Consider the following 18,609-nt stretch of genomic DNA (forward strand, 5'->3'; position numbering starts at 1 on the left):
TACTTACAAAGTACTAATACAAGTTATTCCATTGTGTACGTACTACATAGGTACAAGTTATTACAGATTGTTACTATATTTAGTTAAGTACAATGTATCAAGGTAGTGTAAAATAAAGTGATACCGGTGGTTGTGTTGGTTTACATACATTTTTCTTCCAAAACTTCATCTTGTGAATTGGGCTGGGCGTTATGTCGATATTTAAGATACACCGATATATCGATTCATTTTAAAATTAGATATGGAATTAGACCATATCATATATATCGATATAGTTCAAATTTGCACTGTAATACTTGCTTCAGGGCAGTGGCAATATTGTGACCCCCCACAGAGCATCTCTGAAGCCGGATGCCGTTGACTTTGCGGAAAAAATATCGAGATATATATCGTATATCGATATTCAACCTAAATATATCGGGTTGTGACTTTTGGTCCATATCGCCCAGCCCTATTTGTGAACCCACAGCCTAAATATTGTATTGTTGGTGTCTAGCTTGATCAATAGAAGGTTAAATAGATCTAATCCCTAACCAGAAAACAGTGAATTGTCTATAGCCACTTTTACTCAAACTTATTGCAACGCAACTTATTGAAACTTATCTTAAGGTTAAGCACTATCGACCTCTATGTTATCTGTAGACATGACATAATAAGAGTTTTATAAAAGTCGCCGGGCTGTCAGACAGAGAACATACTGAGCTGCTCTTCAGAGGCGCAGCGCAATTAACTTTTGCTCCCGTCAGGGTCGTTTCCGCTCAAGTATAAATCTTGTGCATTTCTCAGGCCCGGAAACCTCACACCGTGTGCATCACCGCTCACATAAATGTGCATACACAAACAGATGTGGGGACCATGTAAAGACGCTTATGCATTATGCTCCCTGCTTTTCCCCCCCCTTCCAACCTCCAGCTCTCTCAGACGTTTGTACAAACACTCACCGCGGCTTCTTCATCTGCGCCCGTGCGTCTTGGCGCCCATGGCAACGCTTCCCCCCCTTCTCCGCCTTCCACCGACATCAAGTTATCTTCCAAACCTTTTTTTCTCCCGTTCGGATTAATCAGGTCATTGAGTAGAAAACACTGATGGATGATTCAGGAAATGTTTAAGTCGGACATCGCGCCGCGGTCCGTCGTCAAACTGTGGTGGTGGTCGATTTGCGTAGGATTGTTTTTTGGGGCTTTTGAGGAGGCACACAAGGTAAGGGAGCGTTCGTTGCCGGGGGGAAGCTATGGCTGATTGGGAGGCAGCCATTTTCTAACATGGGGAGGGAATGGGAAGGGGGAGGTGAGGAAGTGCAGCAGTGGACAGGGCTGAGTCGCAGGTCGTTCATATCGGATTGCAGTTGGAGTTCCGTTTCGTCCACGTCGTACTGGAGATCGCAGTCCGGGCAGTATCCGTGGTACTGAACTTTTTCGCTAAAACGCACCCGCTCTCGAGATTCCCTTCCCGGAGCTTTGGGGCATTTGCTCTTCTCGTGTCTGAGCAAAGGCATAGGTCTAGGTAACGTCGGTACAAGCCCCGGTTCGGATATCCCGCTGTCTCCGGAAATGAAGCAAGGAGTCGACGAGAACACATCCCGATTGGGTTTGGAAGTAAATATCCCGCCGTTCCTCAACACGGACCCGTTGGCCTTGGATAAATTCCCTGATAAAACCAAAGTGGGCTGAGGCATGTTTTTCGTGCTATGCTCATCCGCCCGCAATGGTGTGAGTCTGGGCGGCGGCAAAGGCGGGTGTGCCCTTTTCAGAACGGTCAGCACGGCGGATGGATTCATGGGCACCGGAGTGACGGGAGCGGGGAGTTTAAAAATGCAATCGTCGGAGAAGAGCTTCATCTTCTCCAGGCTGGAGGCCGTGGTGGTGGTGGTGGTGGAGCTGGAGCTGGAGTTGAGCGTGTCTGTTTTGGAGCTGTCCGTCAGTCCGTCCTCCTCGAGCTGCAGGTCGCCGGTCAGAGTGTCTATCTCATGGACAACCTAGAGATGAAAAAGAGACATGTCAGTGTATGGCAGCTGAGGTCAGCAAGACTCAGGGAAGAGAAGAGAAAATATATGACAGCGCATTAGGGACACGCTGGGACAGCATAAATCAGACAATGATATAATAGGATGTTGTACAGTAAGATGGAAAAGGTTTATTGTATAAAATGTAGTGAAAGAAGGCCTTTGTTCTAGAAAAAAAATACTTCCTAGATCAGTAAACTACTTGCTTTTTCAGATAGTTGTTATAAGATGTTATATCAATTTTTGCAATTTCAAAAAAAATATTACCGTCACAATGACAAAGCAGATTCAAACATTCAAATAGTCCATCCATCCATCCATCCATCCATCCATCCATCCATCCATCCATCCAGGTCCAGGAGGCATCCGAAACAGATGCCCGAGCCACCTCAGCTGACTCCATTCACGTGAAGGAGCAGGGACTCTACTCTACTCCGAGCTCCTCTTGGGTAACTGAACTCCTCACCCTATCTGGAAGCGTGCGCCCAGCCACCCTGCAAAGGAAACTCCTTTCAGCCGCCGATCTTGTCCTTTCGGTCACTACCCAGATCTCATGTCCATAGGTGAGGGTAGGAAGAGCTTTGCCTCCCGACTCAGCTCCCTCTTCACCACAACAGTTCGATACATGGACTGCTGACACCACACCAATCCGTCTATCGATCTCACACTCCGTCAGTCCCCTCACTCATGAACATAACCCCGAGATACTTGAACTCCACCACAGTCAAATAGTTTTCATCATTAATCCAATATTCTATGCCATGTGTTTTTTCCTCATAGAGTTAAAACTTACACAACATTGTCATAAAAATCCTTATTTAAGAGTGTGTGTTCACTCTTGTGGTTTTTGGGCCACTTTAAGCAAACCGTGGTGCACTTCCAAGGAAGGTCCACCTCGATTTGTGCAGCAGGAGCGCAGAGTCCTTGAATCAAGTGCGATCTGCGTCATTTAATAGGGCATTGAGGTGATGGTCACGAGTTGCCTCACAGACAGAACAGGAGCACTTAGTTCTGCCACAATGGCACCAGAGTCAACTCATGCCTTTAACAGTAATAATAATTGAGTATTGAGATCTTAAAAGTGATTATTCTATGCATAGTTTAGTTCAGTTCTTGGGGATGGTTTGGTTGGTGATGGAAAGAGGGGGCGTATACACAGATTGGCTGCTTCTATTGTTTGACTTAAGGCTTTTCATCACGTTGTAATATAATGCAAATTTACCTTTTAAATGACATAGTAGGTATTCCTCGTCTCCGTTTATAGGAACAATTGCTTAATCCCAATGTTGGCACGACGTGGCAATGTCAGCGTGGCACCATTTTCTAATTTCATTTTACAACATCATTCTGGAAGCATCCTTGGCTAATTTGAAACTCGATCGAGGAGATGAGCTGGTAGGGGGTTAATGCTGAACTTATCATGAACTTAATTAGGGGCTATATAAAGCGGGCATGTAAAGATCATTTTTGATTTTCCAGGCTGATTTATGAGATGAGGGATTAAGATATCACTCTGACAGCCGTGCAAGAGAAAGAGGAAATGTCAGTGCAATTTATGGGCACAGCCAGGACTGGGGCACATTCCCAGTGATATACTGAGATGATCCGATGCACCCAGCACAAGCGAGAAAAGAATCCAAATATATCCACCAAGAAAGAGCGGGAAAAACTTGTATTTAGCAACACAGTTTTAGTGTTTACTGTTTGCAGGAGAGACAAAGGACATGCGCCGGAGCCCGCGGGGAATGAACTAGCGTCTAAAAATACGCCACCCTAAAAGCTTTAAGCCAAGTGAAAAATTGCAATCTCACATAGTTAAGTAGTGTGCGAGTAATTGTGCCAAGGCCCCACAGTCTTGTAATTCAATCAGTCAATCTCACAACGAAGGGAAGAGCATCTACTGGGACAGGGGATTTATCTTAGGTCCAAGCTGAAAACTCGCTCAAGAAATTCACTGCGGTTACGAAGTTAGTGTGAAAACTTCGTAACCACATTATTAATGCAACATGTAGTCTTATGTATCTCCAACAGGGTTTTTCTTGTTGTACTGACTGGGAAAGAGATGGCTGCGTGCTAAATAATAAACAAGCATCAAGATACTTAGTTCAAATACAGTGTGTAGAAATCTGTGCTGTATTTTATTATTGCTCTGATAAGTCAAATTCAGTGGCTTGGTGGCTGAGTGGTTCCCGTGATATTGCATGACAACAACAACAACATGACGGTCCCTGGTTCAATCCCGGGACCATGTGTGTGCTTTGAGTATGAGTTGTCTCATACTCAAGCATGTCTCCCCTGTGTGTGGATGGGCTTCCTCTGGGCACTTTGGTTTCAACCATCAACCTAAAACATGCACCGAAGATGGATCTGCAAATGGTGCACTGCTGTCGCCCACTGCTCCTGACAGGTTGCCTTGAGGCATTGGAGGGTAGTGAAGGATAGCTCAAATTCAGAGGATAGAGAGAAACATGCAAACTCTGCACAGAAAGGCCCGGCATGGTCTGATAATTGAACCGGCGGATTTCTTGCTGTGATGTGAGAGTGCAAAATTGAATCAGGACCGGTCGAGCTTTAATATTTGTTCTGGATAGGTTAAGGCTTTTAGTCACGGCAGTGGTTCGCAACTATCTGACAAGAAGTATGACCTTGTGAATGCCTAGTCTCGCCAGGTCCCGGAAGTTAAGCAGGGGACAAGCCTCGTTAGCACCTAGATGGGACACCGTGAAAACCTGTTAGCCCGTGTGAGTGGTGTGTGTGCGTGGTTGGTGGTGTTTGAAGGGTTCGTTGGTGCAGATGTGCGCTGCCGTGCTTTTTTTCCCCGTCTACCCCCAGGACAGCGGTGGTTACACGCACGGCTTACCACCGCTGTGTGTGAAGTTAATGAAACATTGTTCCTTATGAAGACGACTGTGTCATGTAGGCCATGCGATTATTTAGTACTACATCCATTCACTTTAAATGTAAATCGTATGTACTCGTATGTAATCAGCAAAAAACAAGACACAAAATCAGGTCCAAAACAGGGCTAAAATTGAAGTAAATTAGGAAAAGTTCCATGCATTTTTATTTTAGACACATCGATTTTGTGATATACTGTGGCTTCTTGCATCACCTAATTTGCTATATTGTATTTTTTAAGATATGGGGCCCGATCTTGTGTCTCAAAACGCAGACGATGGCATAACATTTTGCGCATAGTAGGTGCGCACTTTGTGATCTTGCCACTCCAGACTTGGCGCATTTAAGTGGGTGGAGACACACTTTTTCCTCCAACCAGATCGACTCCGCGGTCGGGAGAGGAGTTGTGGGGGAGTGGGGGGTGAACATGTGCAAGTGCTGTGTTTTGCGTTCACACCAAGCGGTCCCGCTTGGTGTGCGCCACAGTGGACGGCTGTAGCTCTTTCTCTCTCTCGAGACATGAACATTGTTTAGCTCACGATGGGGTAAATCAACTTTTTAGTTTGACTTGTGAGAGCCTAAGGCTTTACACAAGGCAGCGCGATGTAAAGGAGGAAATGAATGTCAGTGGTGCTCCCATCAGGGCAGTCACCTCCTCTCGTGACGCCCTCTCACAAGTGGCGAGGGTGTAGCACATAGCAGAAAATAATTCTTCAAGAGCCTGTGCCCTTCTGTGCGCCAGCTCAAGATCTGGCCCAGAGTGTGCAGCCCTAGTGTCAGTATATGAAAAGCGCTGTACAAATAAGATTCCTATATGTTCTATCGGCCAAGCAGAAATCTGGATTTAACAAGAAAAGGACAAAGCTTGACCTAGCCTAAACCAAGAATCATCTTCTAAACTGGGACAAGCCCTAACTTTATTAGGTTAACAGCCCCAAATAATTCAAAAGTCCCATTGGAGAAGACTATAGCATGTGCCAGCAGCTGGATCAATACCACAGTTTGAGAACCACTGTATCAGCATATCCCCAGGACAAAGACTATCATTTCAGGTTGAGGCACCTGACCGAGAACCACGTTGACACCAGACACAGAGCTGTCCATTGAGCCACTTGTAATAAAAGAGAAACATGTCAATATCCAGTAAATCTTTTTCTCTCAGACAAGATGGATCTGACTTTATATTCACGCGGCACCCAGAAGTGCAGTGCCGAACATTTTTAGATTGTGTTTTTGACCTCCCTCAAAAAGCGCTCTTGTGACGCTCTTCAAATTTAATAAAGTTGAGCTGCAGAGAGTAAAGTTTAAAGCATCACAGCTTGCATGTGGTAGCGATAACCTGAGGAAAGGAGCGCAAGAGAGGAAAGTTAATGCACGGCGGCAAAGCTCGTAAAATAATAATAACAAGGACAAAGTGCTTATGTTCGTTCAGTGAATTAGTAATGCTGCTACTTGCTACATTTAGCTCATTACTATCATCTACGGGGTTGAAACGCATTTGCAAAAGAGGAGAGGAATGACAAATGAGAGGAGTAAGAGAGAAGAGTAGCATGTAAAGCAAGAGGGTATAATGTTGTTTTCATATAGCAAGATGTAACATACTGTCTGTTTTGAGTCGTTCTCTGACTCACATTTCTTCTCAAGTAGAAAGATAGATGCCGGCCCTCTTGCATCACAAAAGATCTTGGGTTTCGATTTCCAATCTTGTGAGGCCTTTATTTGTGGAACTTGCATGTTCTGCCTGTGTCTATGTAGGCTTTCTTGTATGTTCAGCTTTCCCCAATGGCATGTATTTTTTTAAGGACAGAACTGAATTTGGAACCAGAAAAAAAACATTACAATAATCCTTATCCTGACAATTATCATGTATCTTGCCAATGCACACTGGACATGTACAAACTACCTAATGCATCTGTGGATTGAGATTTAAATTCAGGTAAAGCACTTTGAGGACTGTCTTATTCCATGCTAATTTTTAAGCCATACACTCTGGGAGGTGCTCAGCCGCTCTCCTCTGTTTATCATAAAGGAAGTGGGTATGGCTGGCCAGGCTAGACTCGCTCTGGGCCAGGCAGCTTCACTGACTGTGCCAAGCATCTGGTCAGAATCCCTGCAGGAGCCAAGCTTGGATCAAGACCCGCGTGTAAGCTACAAGTGATAACCATATTTCAAAGGAGGCCGTTTCAGACCAATGCTGTGATAGCAACACCCCCGGGAGGGACATACAATGCGCCGGGTCTCTTGTTCTCCTACTGATGTGATGTTCAAGACCCAAGCGGACCTTTAGAAAGGCTTCTTGATGTGAATTTTTCAAACAGATCTCATTTTTGAAACAAGCCGTATCTTACCCTTTCTGTATGTTATGCTTTTTTCACTAACATTATTAGACCTATTTTCTTTATTTGCATACAATCTGCTCCCACATTTTTGGGGGGAATTTATTTAATTGTATTGGTTTGTTTTTGTGTTCAACTCGCGAGAGTTCATCAGCATGAATGATCTTTTCGCAGCAGGCCGAATATACCTGGATGTACAGTATCTGCTTGTCTAGACAGCAGACTGTTAACGTGCAGATACCACATCAGTGTAAACAGTTATTTATACTAATGAATAATACATTACCAGTCCAAAGAGTTATTTATTTCAACACTCACTACAAAAGTTGAGAGTAGTTAGGTGTTAAAGATGGATGTTACCAACAAGATAATTACACATTTTAAAATATAGGCTACTATTATTTTATTATTATGGAATAAAATAGCATTTATTTCATTATGAATATTTTTATCGTAGATAAATACCTACAAAATTAACAAACTAACGTGTCTTTGCTATAAGTGGCTCACCACTCCTAAAGACATTGACTTGCAACTTTACTGGGACGTCTCCAGCTTGTCTCCATGGAGATTGATTTCTGAATAATATAGTAACTTAGTTATTACTCTTTATTTTTATCTATTTGACTATTAGTTAACCAGGAAAGTCCCACTGAGATCTTTTTAGGTGTTGTCCAGGCCCCAGAGGGGAACCTATTGTACATATTTTAGAGGTAGGGGAAACGAGCACCCGGAGGAAACCTTTGTAGGCACGGGGAGAACATGGTAACTCCACACAGAAAGGCCCCGTCCAGGTGGGAATCAACCCTATCCTATACGAAGATGACAACCGGTTTTGCCAATTCTCCCATGCATTATTGGAAGTGCATTTTAACATCGACACTGCTGACACAAACTCACAATAGTATTTCCAAACGAGAAAGCGCACATCTCTCTCTTCCTTTCATTGTTATTTACATTTATGTCATTGGTACTTGCTAATGCTATGTATTACACGTGAGTTGAAAACTCATGCTGAAAACATGAGTTGTCAAAACAACCCAATACAGATGAAAGTTTAATAACTGTCAAAAAATAAGCTTCTTAGTAATTTGTTGTAGGATAACACCAGTTATCAGATTACCCTCTTTGAAAAATCTATATAATTGAGCTAAAACTCAAATATTCGACTCCCATTGATTGTTCTCCCAACAAGAGATGAAAAATAAAGGCATATCACAAACAATTACACAAGACACGCCACATAACAGCGTAATCTTTTTCCGGCCTGGTTTATCTGGGATGCCTGCTGCGAGAGATTGTACAAGGCAGAAGATTTCCAAAGCTCGAGCTGGGGACGTGAGACAGATGCTGTGTCAACTGCCCATCAATAATGTAGCAACCAGAGGCATAAGGGTTTTATTAGAACAGGCTGTCATGTTAAGTTGGAGACGTTTAGCACAGCGGGCTAACCAAAGCGCCGTGTGAGGCTGATTTAAAACGTACACAGCCTAAAAGAAGGCCAATGACAACCACGGCGGCAGCATGGGAGTGAGGGAGAGAAGTAAGGCTAGTGTTTTGACATATTTAGGTGAAAGAAAAAAGGAGCATGCTCAATTCATTGTCAGTAAGCAGAATGTTTACATACTGCTGGATCTACTGCGCTACTGTGGTTTAATACTGACGACAAGTGTGGCCACCATACTGCCAATAGGGCCCCTTCAAACACACAAATCCACAACACAGTCACTTTGCAGTCACTTGTAGCAGCAAGGTGGGTGAAAACTGAGCCCTGAGAACTGTGCCCAAGGACACATTGTCATAGATGGAATTGTACTGCTCCTCTTTGCGAAAGTGTCCAAATAGTGAGTTGGTAAGTGAATACAGAGTGAATCGACCGCTAAGCGTGCTCTGTGGAGGTGTGAAGCAGACACGGCCAGCTGATGACGTGTGTGTGCGTCTGACGCCGCAGGTGGAGTGAAGCGTCAGACTTTACACAACTTTTCTCTGACTGGTGAGTGTAAATCTTCAAGCCAAAACCAAAAGGCTCTTATAATGTCTGCACATTTAGGAAAACAATATCTATTACAAGATTCATTACATTTCGGATTTTTTTTTAGAGGTTTCAAAGCTACATGGATAGCAGGTTTTATATATACATAATAAGACTCAGGGGATACATAAAACTTTGGTGTTTGCAGAGATGCAGACTATTTGATGAGGCAGCCTTTACTACTACATCAATTTAAATAGCAATTAGCATATCAGCAACAAACAAAACACACTATCTTTCCACGATACCTCCTCACTAGGTACTCCTGACCATGCACCTTGCCTTATGATCGGGCGATGGGTGCCCGGGCACTGCACTGTAGTCGCTGTGCTCCTGACAGGTTGGTATTGAAAGATGGGTTAAATGCCCATCTTTCAAAAATGCCTGCCAAAAATACTTTAAAAAGAGTACCCATAAAAGAATGATTAATAATGCAATACAAACGGACTAGGCCAGTGGTTCTCAAATGATGGTACGTGTTTCTCTTATAGCACTTGGGCTTCCTCAGGGACAGCTGCACTTCTAGACTTTATTCATTTTCATGACCTTGCACCTTTTTGACCCTGTGAGTTACTTTTTTATGACACAAAAATATCAGAGAGCTACTTATGCAATGAATACACTTGTGTAACTATTCGGCTTTGAGGTATTTACTTGATTATTCTTGAGTTGACTTGAGATTCCCCTGTACGCAGTTTTTTAGTAAAGTGAGTTTTCTCTGCAGGGTGGCACATTAGAGATGAGGGAAGGGTTCATGAGGGGAGTTTAGTTATCCGGGAGGAGCTCAGTGTAAAGCTGCTCCAGTTGGTGGCCTGGCGAGGTGTTCCGGGCACGTCCTATAGGGAGAAGGCCCTGGGCAAGACCTAGGACACGGTGGAGGGATTACATCTCTCAGCTGGCCATGGAACACCTCAGCAACCCCCCAGAAAAGCTGGAAGAAGTGTGCATGAAAAGGCAAGTCTTGGCATCTCTGCTAAAACTGCTGCCAGAAAAAGATGGATGGTGACGTGGTTTACACCCAGTTTAGACAAGATTTTGTTCAATTTGTGACTATTTTAGACCCTATATACTCTTGGTTTAATCATAATCTAGGCTTCTCGAAAGGCTAAATATTTCATGACTTGGCACTCGAAAGAATAGCCTACTTTTTGAGGTGGTTCTTGATAAGAAAAGTTTGAGAGCCACTGCACTAGGCTAAATACTAAGTGAGCAAGACAGACAACTTCAGGTCTGAACTGTGTCGCAGGGGGTAATTTGCAACAAGCAACTGTCAGCAGCATTCAGATGATGAAACGCCATGCAAAATCACTTTCCTGGTTGAACCAACTTGCCCATGAAATATTAATGGTGATTAAATTTACTCTCATCAAAGTGAGTGAGGGTAGAAGCAGCCTGTCCTGTCACTCCGCACCGGGGCTTCCTGCTGCACCACTGTCTTTCATATGTGAGATAATAATCAGAGACATTAGTAAGCAGAGCTGGAGGAAGTATTGGGTGGCGGTGTGTGTAAGCAATGTATGTGCCTATCTGCTGTCACAGCCTTTCCCATTGCCCCTGAGAGGTGGACGATCAGCCTCAACTGGTCTCCAAAGCATCTGCAAAATCCAGTCTGCAAAAGTGCACACACAAAACAGCCTATTGTAGACTACACAGTGTTCAGGAGAAAGCGCATACCTCTTTCAGTTCTTTGGCGACATCCTTAAGGTCCCCCAAGATGTTTTCCAAATTCTCCACGATTGTCTTGATCTCCCTTTTCACTTGTACTTTGGAGACTGCTCCTTCAGCTTCTGCATTGGGTGCCCCGGACATTCTTCAGCTTATGCCGCAATTTTATTTGGGTAAGGACTCGTATCCTTTGGACGCCGCGCCACCACGTTGCCAAAGCATCTTCAGTCTCCCCCCTTTCCCCCTGTGTTGTACGCCACCGTGACTTTTTCGGTCCTACATTTCACATCACGGCCACGACGGAGCGAAGTGGCCAGTGTCGTCTGTGTGTGTGCGATTAAGCATGCGCAGTAGAGCGGAACGCAGAAAATAACCTATGTCAAAATAATGTCTCATATTGTCTGTGATGCGGAGCTCATCTACAGGTTTGTGGCACCTTCTGTCTTTGATTTTAAAATGGCAACACGAGAAAAATGCCAATACAGTCCATTTTAAGTCCAGAATATCCTTTATAGAACCTTATTTTCAAGGAGAATAACATGCAAACATGTTAAAATAGCGAATCAAAACAAAACAAAATCGCAGTCAATTACAAAAAGGTCCATAATAATAACAACCCGACCCGCTGGCGAACACCACGCTGAAATATTACGTAGCTCCTCTAGTCTCAGAAATATATTGCGTATATCCAAGAAACCAGGCTGGCAACGTGAGCCGTGGGACACACTTCACAGACGTGCGCGCCGATCGGTCCATCGTGTCCACATCGCAGCCTCCACGGAAAGTCTGCCGCGCACAGGAGGATGCTACTGCTGCTGCTGGGAATGCTCTCTCCTCCCCTCACGCGCTCTTTCACTCACTCTCTCTCTCTCTCTCTCTCTCTCTCTCTCTCTCTCTAGCCCATTAATGTAGCCTACTTAAGATGATAAATAAAGTAGCTAGTTAATCTAGTTTAAACAATTGCACTTGTAGACAAGCAGTGGTTCTTTAAGGCAAGGCATGTTTATTTATAGCCGACCAATTCACACACACTGCCTACCAATGTATCAGTGTACTCAAATACTTCAGATGATAAACAAACAAGGGGGTATCAGGGCAAGACTCACATCTAAGCCACACATCCCTACTATTGTTCTCGCTAATTTGCGTTCACTGGAGAATAAAATTGATTAGCTGCTATTGTCTTCCCAGAAGATGGTGAAAGACTGTTGTGGAGCGAAGGAAGGAGGAAGAGTAGGACGTGGAAGAGCTGACTAGTGTGGGACACCACGCTCTGAAACAGTTACAAACGCAGGAGGCTGAGCACCGTTTCAGAGGAGTACTGGAGGCAGGCAGCCAGGTTTCCTCTTGATACTCCAGTAAATATGCCACATATTAAGGGCTCATCCCATCACTGTAGATTTTGATTTTGGACATATAGGTTAGAATAGGCTACTAATCTGAGTTTGTATAGCAATAACAATATACAAACAATTGCTTAGACCTATTGTATAAATTAATGAGCAGGCTATTCAAATAAAAAGGCTTGTCCATAGACAGTGGCCGGTGGCGATGAGAAAAGTCTCGCCTCCCTGTGCAAAGTAAAAACAACGAGGAGAGAAAGTTGAAGCTTCTGATTGGTCACCTCCGCGATAGCCCCGCCCATCAACGCGGAAGTGAGCATTTTGACACTGTTGGGGTGACGCTTCGGATTTCGCCTCTTGTGTTATATCAGTGTGTCCTGTTAGAAGTCGGGGAGGAATAATGTCTCTGTCATTCGAGGGAAGAGTCGTGCTTGTCACTGGAGCTGGAGGAGGTAAACACACCCGTGCTGGAGTAGCCAAAGTGCGGCTAGTCTGTCAGCGATGCTAACTAACTAACGCACAGAGAGTGAGGGAAAACTACGAATCTGTATCGCAAATGCACATTACGTTCACATTTCTCTATTTAAAACAAAAAGCACGTGTAGATTTTTGCTTTGTCTGGGTTCATAGTGTATGGACATTGCACGTAAGCGTAGAGATCAAAGTGCAGTAAGCAAATGACACTGGTACTGCCGTTGGAAGTGTGTGAAAGTTCATCAGTGTTGTCATTTTCTTCCTTACGATTTATGTAGTTAGGGAAAATCCACAGTTACCATGGAGATCCGCCATGTTTGCAGCTGTAATATACATTTCCCATAGAGTCACTCTGGTAAATCCATCTAACACACTGTGGTGTCCAAGTGTTTTGATGTACAACAACTAACTCCAGTATTTTAACTTTCAAAATCTCCATTAGTTTATAATCCCTGCTAATCCCATGATGCTTAGCGATATGACATCACATTCCCGAACTCTATTAAAAGACTGACATATTGGCTAAATTATTGCAAGAACACCATGCACTTGCACTGCTTGTACAAACATGTGCATGGTGTTCTTGGAATAACTAAACTACAGGGTCAGCAGATTTAAACATAACGTTAATCTCAATATTAATAGAGACAGATTTTTGTTTTATTACTGAAATAACTGCTGTATCTGCGAACCATTAAAAGTATGTACTGTTTTTTCTTCCCCAGGACTTGGAAAAGCATATGCACTGGCTTTTGCTGAAAGAGGTGCATCTGTAGTAGGTAAATACTAGTTACACTCTTCTGGTTATTGGTTTCATTTAACTTTTTTATTAATTCAATACTTTGACATTCATTATGAACCAAATAAGTAGGTAATATGACCTGCAGAGATTAATCAATTGAACTCACAATCCCCTTGTTGATTTTTAAAGCTACACAATATAATATTTCAACCCATAAATAGAATTTTATTCGAGTATTTTTCAGGTGAAGGTGAAAATAATCATGCCTCTTTATTTTGAGTGGGCTCACTTCCCCTCATACACTCGTAACGTTGCTGAGAGCCAGCTTGTGATGTTGGTGCTTTGCCTTGCCCAACATGTTTTAGGTTTATCAGCGTTTAGTTGCTTTCGTGGGATAGCAACATAATACCAAAGTTGCATTGTGTTTATTAATGAAATATCTGTATATGCTGGATGATCATGGCTCAAATTAAGCTTGAACTGTGGCCAGGAATCGCCTGAGCTTCACCCTGTACTTAATCACTCAAGAATAATCGTGGGACTTGTACTATTATTTTTCCTTTTTGTTACATTTAAGTGAATGACCTTGGGGGAGATATTAAAGGAGGTGGAAAGAGTTCTGCGGCGGCTGATAAGGTGGTGGAAGAGATAAAGGCCAAAGGAGGAAAAGCAGTGGCCAACTATGGTGAGAATGGATCTTATTCAGATATATGTTATTACTTCATCAGCAAGGTGAATTTATTACCATTTTAAACTAAAGCATTTACATACATTAAAATTTAAGCTCAAAATACTGACTGACATCAAAATTAATTATTTTCCTCAACCCCACTTTTTCAAGAGGATGGATGGTTTCTTCTATTTCTCTTTTTCAGTTGAAATTATTTTTTGCATGTTGTAGTGGTATCATAGTGAGTTAGATAAAAGACATTTAAAAGAAGTCTATTTTTCAGCCGATCATTATCACAATTTAAAAATCTCGTTTTCTTCTGGAAGAAGATATTTGTCATGAATATTCACTGAAAGAAGCATTTTGATACCATGTGGTGACTGTTATGCACAGATTCTGTGGAAGATGGAGAAAAGCTAATACAAACAGCTCTTGATGCTTTCGGAAGAATCGGTGGGTAAAGTCACTTCTCTTTCTATAATCAGAGCTTGTATAACTGAGCTGAAACTGACCACTCCAATTGTTAATTTCTTGCAGATATTGTGATAAACAATGCGGGGTAAGTCGTCTTATAGCAATCACCACACTTTTTATAAATCTAGTTACAGACAGGTATTGGAGTGGGCTTCTGATTGAAGTTAAGATACATGAGATGCAGTAATCATGTAAATTATGTTACATTTGTCCCAAACACTGAAAAAGCTAATCTCGCTCTTTTTCACATTGTTTCTTAGGATCCTTCGTGACCGGTCGTTTGCCAGGACCAGTGATATGGACTGGGGTAATTGTTTCATTATTACGCTGTCACAGCATTAATTATCTTGTAATTTATTGAAAAATAAAGGTAGCTTTGGGATCATTTATGAAATAAAACCCTTTTAAAAAGAGTTTTAGTTGAAGGCTTAAGTAGGAGGAATAGGACCAAACCACATGCTCCCCCTGAGACGGTTTCTTCAAACGAATAATGAATGTTCTTAAGCACTTGCTTTTGTGAATAAATGTTGTACAGTTTATTCCAAGAACATTAAGAAAAGTGTTTGCTTGATATTCTTGCGTATAAGATTAATGTATAGTATAATTCCTTCCTATTCCAGATCTCATCCACAGAGTTCACTTGAGGGGCTCCTTTTTGGTGACCAGAGCTGCATGGAACCACATGAAGAACCAAAAATATGGCAGGTACTCGATCTCTTCACAGCTTTATTAAACTGTATGTATAGTAAAAGTTATAACTTCTCTGTAGTCAAGCTGCTCTCTTTAGACAAAACCTAAAGTCCTCTATAATTTGAAATGAACTGCCCATAGAAAAGCAGAGTCGCTGATCCAACATATTTAGTAAATCTCCAACAAGCTGTTGTGTGCAATAAAACACAAGAGCAGAGGGTCTAATAACTGGAAGAGACCTTTGAAACAAGCTGTCTCACAGGTAATCAGATAGCACTGAGGCGGAACGCAGCACACACCCCGCACATTACAGAGGGACCATGGGAGAATCGTCAGTGGAAATATAATGGGAAGAATAAAGTGGAGCGGACGTAATTGAAAAGTTACTGTAGTAAATCATGGAGTAACTTTTCATCACTACTGCAAGCAGTCCTCTCAGTCAGCTAATTCCTTCAATGTGTTTTTAATTTGTGCGACGGTGAAATTAAATTGTAAAATTAGTCGACTTTTGACAGGTACATTTACAGATGAACAACCAGTTTTACCATAGCCAGTTGTGGAAAATGTACTAAAACAAATTGTAAAATTGTTAAATCAATAATACTCAAGAAAACGTATGATGCCTTATCCTGTTTGGTTAGGTCCTCATTTCTATTCTTTGATTACCACTGCAATTCAATGTAGTTTAGCTGGTCTTTAGGAGCATGTTTTGTTTAGGTGGCAATAGTAGAATCCATAATGTTACACAATGTGCCATTAATACAATTGTGACATCTGAGGTTTACTCGTTTGTGACTTTGCCTTTCAAAATATGTTTCCTCATTGACCATTCTCCTTAGTTAGAATAACTCTAAAATCTAAAATTGTTTTATGCTTAACCCAATCCTGGTTGGTGATTTGATCAAGGTTGATGAAAATAATGTCTTTCGGTGATGTTCAGTAATACTGTAATATTACAGCATGACGTCACATGATGCGTTACATGACTTAGGTGGCTGGATGCAAACTGTTACTGTTTCAGGATGCATGACTAAATTGCACCACTGTCTGCATTAACTTTCGCATTACTGCCCTGTCTGTGGCCAGAATCATCATGACCACTTCTGCTGCGGGCATCTATGGAAACTTCGGACAGGCGAACTACAGCGCGGCTAAACTGGGACTCCTGGGACTTGCGAACACTTTGGCCATTGAAGGAGGCAAATACAATATCCACTGCAACACCATCGCTCCCGTCGCTGGGTCTCGGCTGACAGAGACTGTGATGCCCCCAGGTGAGCGCTGGATGATTATGCAGTTGAGATGTGGGACACAGAGGGGTTGCTATATGGTTACAGTTATATTTTGGATTGTCTTGCAGTTTTTGTTGTATGGTTTGTCATATTTCAATCTGCCCTGGAAGGAAGCAAGGCTGCCAATGCCACTTATCACTCACTTGCTACATTCATACGTGGGTGAGGTGGGTGAAATGTCTTGTCCAAGAACACGACTATACTATTCCATGCCCACAACTATGAAACAGTATTGTCTTTGGTTAACGTTGAGCATTATGAGTACCATCAGGCCTGGATCAAGATCAAATTAAGACTTAACTTGTTCTAAAAAGGGCCTGAAAATGGCCTTAAGTGGACTGAATAATTTTTAATTGAGAAGGTAGCTGCGAGTGCTTGCTAGATCACCACTGTAGGCAGGAAAAACAGGTGCTCATCAAGATCTAAGGGCCACAACGTACTTGAATTCAAACAAAAAGGATCGAGGCATATTCCTTTACTCAAATATTTATTTGGACGCCAACGCTTTTCAACTTTCGGCACATATTCACACGGGTGCATGATTATTTAGAACTGTGAATGACGTGACCAACATGGTCATATGACCAGGCAATTTACATAGTTGCTAGAGGCAACAATGCAAAAATAACAAGGGCTCCGTAAATGATGCATCATATATAATGATTATGAAACCAATCTGAATACAAATCACCTTAAAAAAAATGGCTTGAGGACAGTGAGGCATAATAAATTATACATATACAACAATATACAAAGAGTTACAAGACACCCAAAAAAAGAACACAGGCTAAATGCTCAACACATGCTGTCAGTGTGTTCCACACTCAACAGCAAACAAACCTTAAACGTGAATAATTATAAAATTGGGTATAAAATTTTAAACCAGAAAAAGTGAGACGCCACTGGAGGGGCACGTAATCAGTGGAGCTCCACTTTTCCACAGGGAATGATGTCACCTACACAGGACAACGCTATCTTAAACTAATCCAAACTAACCCTACACCTTACCCTAACCTTAAGGATAGTGGAGTTTACTAAAGGCACTATATTGAGATTAATTAAAAAGTGGAGCTGACGTCATTGTGGATGTCTGGAGCGCCACTGATCATGTTACATGTGTTACTAAAGTCTAAATGAAATTCTTTCTTATTAACATCTACAAAGGCTAAAATTGCTGATGATCCTCCTGAGTGTCATGGGAAGTAGCTCAAGTACCACTAGTGGTACACATACCACAGTTAGAGAAACACTTATATATACGATAATTGTTTAATAGACCATGAAAATTACAATTCATCAATGGCCGAAAACCAACAAAAAGCTGCAAACAAAGGTGGAAACATAAGGAATTTCTCTCCCCAAAAAGGCTATAAAGCAAGATTTTTGTGTTCTTTTGAGCAACATATCAGCCGAAACTTAGACGTCTACAAGCACTTTCTCTGCACATTTCTGATGATTTTCAAAATACTGTCTGATTATCGTTATCAAAAAAAAATATTGAGATCCACTTTTGTAAATATCTTTGACTTTTGCAGCCCAAATGAATCTAATACATACTGTAGATAGATAAACACATATCCACCATCCTTATTTCATATTTTTATGAGAGAACAACATTGTAACATTATGAAAAACTCAACAACATAACAGAATATGGGCTCTAAAAGTCACATCAATGCAACTAAAGACGGTTTCTGGTCTTCACACAAAGACTTACTATTCCCATTTTGCACGCTGATAATATGCTCATATATCCTGAACATCTTGACGCCGCTCTGGGGAAAGGGATATTTACTGACAAATTAAAGGCGTACTTTTGTTTGCCTGCCGAGCTGGACGGCAGGAGCATCTGTCACACTGAGCCGTGCCAACTGTCCCGGGATGGACTCACCTCAGTAAATGACTAGCCTCCATATGTTGACTTCCACTGACTAAGGCTTTTCCACAGTTGCTAAACATAGATCTGGAAAACTACCGCAGCGCCTCTTGTC

The 18,609-nt window shown here is 42.2% G+C and overlaps 2 protein-coding genes across 2 annotated transcripts in view; one reads left to right on the forward strand and one right to left on the reverse strand.

Annotated features, from left to right (window-relative positions):
* prr16 (proline rich 16) overlaps nucleotides 1-11,765 on the reverse strand; it is a 29,009-nt gene extending 17,244 nt beyond the window's left edge. Inside the window, exons 1-2 of the mRNA XM_079554068.1 lie at nucleotides 10,943-11,765; nucleotides 942-1,975 (exon numbers count right to left, since the gene is read on the reverse strand). Of these exons, the coding sequence (XP_079410194.1) occupies nucleotides 1,136-1,975; nucleotides 10,943-11,077 (975 nt within the window). The 5' untranslated portion in view covers nucleotides 11,078-11,765 and the 3' untranslated portion in view covers nucleotides 942-1,135. The remainder of the gene's footprint in view (nucleotides 1-941; nucleotides 1,976-10,942) is intronic.
* Nucleotides 11,766-12,576: 811 nt separating this feature from the next.
* The window catches only part of hsd17b4 (hydroxysteroid (17-beta) dehydrogenase 4), a 35,638-nt gene continuing 29,605 nt past the window's right edge, over nucleotides 12,577-18,609 (forward strand). The window contains exons 1-8 of the mRNA XM_079553992.1: nucleotides 12,577-12,728; nucleotides 13,476-13,529; nucleotides 14,070-14,177; nucleotides 14,556-14,615; nucleotides 14,700-14,721; nucleotides 14,897-14,943; nucleotides 15,257-15,341; nucleotides 16,413-16,600. Coding sequence (XP_079410118.1) covers nucleotides 12,677-12,728; nucleotides 13,476-13,529; nucleotides 14,070-14,177; nucleotides 14,556-14,615; nucleotides 14,700-14,721; nucleotides 14,897-14,943; nucleotides 15,257-15,341; nucleotides 16,413-16,600 — 616 coding nt within the window. The 5' untranslated portion in view covers nucleotides 12,577-12,676. The remainder of the gene's footprint in view (nucleotides 12,729-13,475; nucleotides 13,530-14,069; nucleotides 14,178-14,555; nucleotides 14,616-14,699; nucleotides 14,722-14,896; nucleotides 14,944-15,256; nucleotides 15,342-16,412; nucleotides 16,601-18,609) is intronic.

Source organism: Gobius niger (genome assembly GCF_951799975.1).
Source record: "Gobius niger genome assembly, chromosome: 1".
Classification (NCBI taxonomy): Eukaryota; Metazoa; Chordata; class Actinopteri; order Gobiiformes; family Gobiidae; genus Gobius; species Gobius niger.